This window comes from Solanum stenotomum, chromosome 4 (genome assembly GCF_019186545.1).
Source record: "Solanum stenotomum isolate F172 chromosome 4, ASM1918654v1, whole genome shotgun sequence".
NCBI lineage: Eukaryota > Viridiplantae > Streptophyta > Magnoliopsida > Solanales > Solanaceae > Solanum > Solanum stenotomum.
The window spans coordinates 34,957,089-34,964,039 of record NC_064285.1 but is presented as its reverse complement, the minus strand read 5'-3'; the positions used below and the strand labels follow the sequence as shown (position 1 = coordinate 34,964,039).

Sequence of the window (6,951 nt, the reverse complement as noted above, 5' to 3'; positions counted from 1 at the left end):
GGAGCTCCGGGAACTACAACGAGGAGATGGCACGAGAGTTCTATGCCTCATATGTTTCAACTGTCTGAAATTCCATCTCTAAACGGGCCTAGCCCGTAGCTCAGCCCCAACTCCATATGACCTTGGTGTGGAACTTCCTCGTGGAAATATCTGAAACCACTATCTGTCGGTTCATCTATGGTCCAACCCACAATCTGCCAATTAGTATAGCTGAGTATGACTACATAATGGGCATCGTTTAGAGTGGGGCATTTCATAAGGATGCCGAGCAGAGAGAGACATTTTTAGGTGGATGACACATTATATTGCCGGGGATGGTTATTGGTTTGGAATCTAAGAATACTCTAAGCTTCGCTGCGAAGTTGTTCTAGTTATTGGTTTGAAATCGACTGTCCCCTACTATGGCGACAATGTTGTTACATGGGACCGGGCCGTGATGATAGCAACCATTATGGCGGGTTTGGAGATTGATTTTACCCGCTTCCTGATAAGAGAGATCCAGAAGAGGGCCTTCAACACCACCACCACCCTACCCTTTCCTTGTCTGATATTCTATCTCTACAAGGAGGCTTCAGTTCCTATTTGGCATTGTGCCACGTTTCTTGAGGCAACCAAGACATTAGAAATTGGCCTCATTTGGGATGATGCTAACCTTGTTGCACCACGGAGGGACCCACAGGTTGATGTACCACCTTTGGAGGTTGATCTCGTTGCGGATATGGGGAAAATGCAAGCTGATGACACTACTCTTACAGCCCCTAAAGCAGATGCTCAGGCTCCGCCTTCTTCGGCCACTAGTCAGGCCCCGAGCTCCTCGAGAGCGACCCCCGCTTCAGGGTCCATTGCAGTTCCTCTAGCCTAAGTCCAAGAGCTAGAGACACAGATGGCCACTTTGCTGCAGCACATGAGGACATAGATGCACCGTTCGATTGAGGAGTTTGAGGCGGGGATGGTGCAGATGATGGATCTGAAGATCCAGGCCATTCATAAGCACCTGAATGCTTTTGAGTTACGAGTCCTAGAGAGGCCTGCCCAAACCATCGATCTGACCACCTTGCATATGGAGCTGGCAAGCCTTCGGGCTTGTGTTAATGACCTCCTAGCCCCTAAAAAGACTGCACCAGAGGCTACCCCTACAGCGGAGGAGGATGATGTGGTGATGACTGCCTTATTTGGTCATGTTATGCCACCAACAGATTTTCCCATGCTGCTGGGAAGTGCAACCGCTATGACCACACTTTTGATGCTGAGGAGGCTCGGAGATTGAAAAAGAAGGAGCGCCAGCAGCTTGAAGTGGCCCAAATGACATCTATACTTGATTAGGAGCGGAGATAGTAGTAAGCCCGTGAGGTGGATGTTGTCCTATCCGGCATAGTGATTACTATTGAGGATGCTCTGACTACTGCTGATGGCGCTACTGATGGTGTTTTGAGAGATGATCTAGTGGGTTTCGGGAAGTCGGACCCACCCGCTTCTTGAGTGGTCTTCGACGCATTTGCACCACAGGTTTCCTTCACCCTATTCTTTATTTTTTATTTTGTGCATTGAGGACAATTGCACCTTATTTTGTTAGGGGAGGGGTGAATGGATTGTGAGTGATAGGGTGAAGTCTGAGTAACCCAACTCATAATCCTTCTTTGGGGTTTTCTTGCATGTGTTCTTTTCCCCGAAGGGACTATTTACTTTATAATGAACCGGCATTCTTAGGATTGTATCTATAGAAGTAAGTAGAAGAATGAAAGCACGATTGCATAAAGAGAATGAAATTGATACTCGTCCAAATTTTTTGAAATGTGCTAAATCTATAGGCTTGATGAGTTGAATGTGTTGGATCTCAATATGACAAGATAAGGAACCGGTTTGACCTCTTGACTCAAGCTAAAACTTTGTAACGCCCCTCAAAATGAAATAGGATAATTAGAGCTTCACATGCGTGTTAGTAGTTGATAAACTTGTATAAATTTTTGAAAATGTGTTTATAAGTCGGTTTAGGTGAGTTTGAAGTCATACGTCAAAGAGACGTTCAAGACGTTTGAAAACTCATCTTTTAGGTGTTGGTGTGTTCTAGTGTGTTGTTCATGTTTCTATGTGTTGTTTGGAGTCTAAAATCAGTGGAGGTGACCCTAGTGTCTAAATAAATGTTTTTAGGGTCAAACCATTTGGGTATGACTCCCAAGGACTACCCTAAGGATCCCCGAGGAGAACCCCAACCCTTGGCTAAACAAGCTGCCAAGGCAGCTTGAAAATACAATTGGAGGGAGCATCTCCTCGTCGTGGACTAGCTCCACCAAGGGCCAAAAATCTTGGTCCGCGTCGCGGATGTATCGCGGACTCCTCTATCTCAAAATTTAATATCTTGAAACTTGTGGGAAAACCTCCGCGTCGCGGACATGTTTCCCGACGAAATCTGCGAAAATAAAACTGTAGTTTGACTTGTTTTAAAAGGTCCGACTAAGTGAGGGGTGATTTGGTCACTTTGGGGAATTATAATAATTGGTTATTCTACCTATTTTAGGGTATTTCGTGTGGATGAAACCCCAAGACCTAGAATTAGACCTCATTATCTAAATTGAACCTTCCTTCTTAAATAAACTCTCTCTAGAACTACATGGAAAACATCCTTGACGCTTCAAGCTAGGGGATTGGTTTTTACTGATTTCTCCTTCAAATTCCTAGGAAATTAATCATAAAGGTATGGGGATTTTATCTTCGATTCTCCTTTCAATCAAAGAGCCAAATCAAACATATTTCAATGTTTTTCAAAAACACTAAAAAACCTCAATTACAATTCTATGCTTGGGTTCTTGCCTGAAAGTATTTTGAATGATGTTTTATGTTAATATTGATGGTTTTAAGGTCAAAAACTCCATGAGCCCTTGCATATCTTGAAACCCTAATTTTGGGTCTAAAGTAGGTTTATTGATTATGAGCTAATAATGTGATATTAATATATAGATTGGTATGGGCTATTTATTTATGTATTGTTCTATATTGGATTAAGAGGAATTGATGGTCAATTGTGTTATATTGGATGTTGTCCTTGAATGGGCAATTGGGACCTAAGGTTTATGATGATAATGAAGTTTTTAATAGATTATTTGATTCTAGTAATATATATATGTGTTGTAGATGTTAGAACTATGAGGTTTGATCCCTTCGAAAGTGGGAAGGTGTTTACTTTATAAGCATGTTGTGACCATGGCCTTGTAGGCAAAGTTGGATGATTGTTGTCTTGAGGAAATGTGATTATGTGAAGGTAATGTGATATGATGTGAATTTGTGTATGGTCTAAGAGCATGAAAGGTGACCTTGTGTAAGAGACTTTATGTATTACACTTGGTTGTCGTCTTCTTTGAATGACTTATAATGAATGTGAGGTTAGGGTAGACTATGTTTACCTACTCTCACACCTAGTGAAGAATGAATGAAAGAATGTAAGAATGAATGAAAAGAATGGGCGGTAATGCTAATAAATGAAAGTTGGGTCTATTATAAGGATAGTCTAATAAAATACTCCTTTAAATGAACGGGGTTCCTAGATGAAAGTTTTTCTCATCTTTGAATCCAAGAACTTCCTTACCGAATGAATGAGGGTTAGGATGGGTATTCCTTCGTGAGTTGAGATAAGAATACTCTGTAGCAATCCTTATCCCTAAATGAATAAATGTTGGGCTAGGAAGGGTGCTCCTTCATGAGTTGAGATGTGACTATTTAGTAGCACTCCTTATCCCTAAATGAATGAAATGAATGTCCTACTCCGTAGGGTAATAATGCCTAGCACCGAGACGATATGAAGATGGGTGGATACTCCTTCGTTAGTTGAGATGTGAGTGTTTAGTAGCAACCCTTAAGATGGGTGCCCCTTCGTTAGTTGAGATGTGGGTACTTAGAAACAATCCTTCTATCGCTTAACTATGTGCCCAAATCGGACTAGCAAGTAGTCTCTACCACATGAAGGCTAAAAGAATGACCCTACCTTAGGCAAGTTGGGATCCGTCATTCAGTAAGGGTACTACCGGGATTCTATGTCAAGCTCCATGGTCTATGTCGGTTAAGGCTTTTCCCGCACATTAATGAATGAATGAACTAGGGTCTCTTAAGGATCTACCACTTAGGATAGGTGGTGGAATGGGAAACCATCTAGACATTGCACGAGAAGACATTTAAAGGAGATCTTGGTGTGTCCTAGTAAAGATAATGAATGAATGAATCTCTTTGGGCTAATTAATCAAAGTGTTGGTCTTTGAGCATGCTACCTTGAATGTAAGTTCTTATGTTGAATTGAATGTATGTGATAATCTTATGCCATTAGTGAATGAAGTTGTCTAAGTGCATTTAGTTGAAAGAATGATTTATGTTGAGATGTGAATGGTGCTTGTCTTGGGTACCCATAAGAATCACTTGGGTGTGGTACGGAGAGGTAGTATAGGCTACCTCACCATGTCTTACTTATGTGAGTCTTGGGATGACATTTGATCAGTGTTCTAGGTTTATGAAGTGACTTGTTGGCTTATGAGCTTATATGTCTTATGTGATCAATTGGTGAAGGTTGAGGTACGCATGGTAAGTGCACTTTGTGTGACCTTAAGGTGGTGCCTTAGTGTGGGTGATGGTATGGGACGTTGCCCATACATTGCACTAAGGTATTGCTTAAGGGTTACTTAAGGTGGAGGTCTAAGGCAAGAAGGTAAAGGTAAATGGGTTATGTATGTTTATGAGGTATTGTGAAGCATATGACTTTGTATTTTTGGTTGTGACTTGTAAGTGCATATTATGTTGATGTTCGTGAGATTTTATTAAAATGGCATGAAAGCATAACTTCCGAACAAATGTCCTTTTTAGCATGTCTTGCATATCCTCATAATTAGTACGTGTGATTTACTAACCCCTTTCTTCTATTTTACTACAAGTGTAGGTTGTGGTAACTAGGAGGAGATTCTGCTTTGGAGTTGCTTGGATTACTTCACTCTTACAAGTCTTGGGTATGTCCTCAAGATTCGTGGACTATGTTTAGAAGTTTCTTACTCATTGGAATAGACACTTAAGTTTCATTTCGTGTGTAAATGGTCGTGTCCCTTAGTACGTCTTAAGTTCTTGTCTAATATTGGCAAACGAGACTTAGTAGTTCCGCTTGCGTATTGGTGTTTTCAAATGTTGATGACTCTTGAAGTCTTACAGTTTTATTGAATAAAAGTCTTAAATTCTTAGTGATTTTTATGATCTATGCGATGAATGAATGCTAAGGCTTGTATAAGACCTCCGAGAGGTTGAATACGCATGTAACGGCTAGGGGGTGCTCCCGGGTCGTTACAAACTTGGTATCAGAGCAATAAGGTTTAAAGATTGCTTGTAGGTTCAAAGTCTCGAAAGCCACATCTAGTAGAGTCTTGTTCATCAGTGTGATTCGGGACACATCTAGGAGCGAGAGGCTATAGGACGATAGAAGTTAAAATTTCTTTCATTATTCAGGAGGTCGTGCCTTAGAGTTTGGTCTATAACTGTCCTTTTCCTAATTTGTTTGTTGTGTTTACATGAAATGAATACGAGGGCTAACCGGAGGATAGCGGAAGAGGAGATAGATGATGGGGGAGTTCCTCCCCAAGGAGTGCAAGGTGGTCAATCTCCTTTAGGTGTGCAAGAGAATGAGGTTTCGGTGGTTCCCCCGAATATGACTAATGGGGAGATTAGTGAGGATTTTCTCTCCCTAGCACTTGCCATGACTACTCAAGCAAATAGAGATGTTATTCCTAGGGTGATTGATATTGAGAGTATCGTGGCCTCAAGGTTAAGGGATTTCACAAGGATGAATCATTGTACCTTCTTGGGTTCTAAGGTAGATGAGGACCCACAAAACTTTATTGAAGAGGTTTTTAAGATTGTGGATGCCATGGGAGTGACTCCTATGAAGAAGGCGGAGTTGATTTCCTACCAACTCAAGGATGTAGCTCAAGTGTGGTTTGAGAAATGGAGGGATGAGAGACCCATAGTGTCTGACCCAATGGGTTGGGGAGTGTTTAAGACGACCTTCCTTGATAGGTTTTTCCCCTTAGAGTTGAGGGAGAAAAAGTTGGTTGAGTTCATGAACCTACGTCAAGAGAATATAAGTGTGAAGGAATACTCTCTCAAGTTTACTGAACACTCTAAGTATTCTCCTACCTTGGTAGAAAATTCTAGGGCTAGAATGAATAAGTGTGTGATGGGGATTTCCGGTTTGGTGAAAGAAGAGTGTCGTACGGCCATGCTCCATCATGATATGGATATCTTTAGTCTTATGGTTTATGCTCATCAACTTGAGGAGACGAAACTTAGAAAGATGAATAGAGATATGAAGAGGGCTAGGCCGGATGAACAAAACCAATCTAGGTCTATGAAGAGGTTCTATAAACAAGATTCTTCAATGGTCAACAATGATAGGGTGTCTAACCATAAACCTAAAAGAGGGAATGGAGGTGGTTCTACTTTTGAGAGGACTAGGTGTGCTACTTGGGGAAAGTAACATTTGGGCAAGTGTGTTGTCGGCACGGATGGATGCTTTGGATGTGGGAGTAAGGGTCATAGGATGAGAGATTGCCCTATACCTGAGACAAAAGGGTAAGAGACCGATCAAGTTGATCATGATGGCCTGGATCCAAATGCTCCTAAGAGGAACCGTTTCTATATGCTTCAAGCTAACAAAGATAAGGGAACAAATGAAGGTAAGTCAATTTTCTTTGTTGTTTTGATGATAACCTTAGATGGGTTTACCCTAAGTGGGGGATGATGAGTTGAGTAGTAAGGTTGTTGATATCCTTATCTTTTCCTTCTATTCTAATTCAAGCTTGAAACAAAGAGTTCTTAGTAGCATGCTGCGTGTTGGAGTCTTATGTGAATTGAGTTTCCATATTGTCCTTATGATGTGCATATTTTAGTTGAATTCTTGTTTAAATAAATAAATTAGTTTTCATGACTTTG

General features: G+C 41.1%; 1 protein-coding gene across 1 annotated transcript; it reads left to right on the top strand.

Moving 5' to 3' along the window:
* Positions 1-5,536: 5,536 nt before the first annotated feature.
* On the top strand, positions 5,537-6,496 carry LOC125861453 (uncharacterized). The gene has a single exon (XM_049541348.1). It carries the CDS (start codon positions 5,537-5,539, stop codon positions 6,494-6,496), a length of 960 nt encoding a protein of 319 aa, XP_049397305.1.
* Positions 6,497-6,951: the final 455 nt, after the last annotated feature.

What these genes read in the sequence shown, in the direction of transcription:
- LOC125861453 (XM_049541348.1), top strand. Translation starts at nt 5,537, where the DNA reads ATGAATACGAGGGCTAACCGGAGGATAGCGGAAGAGGAGATAGATGAT.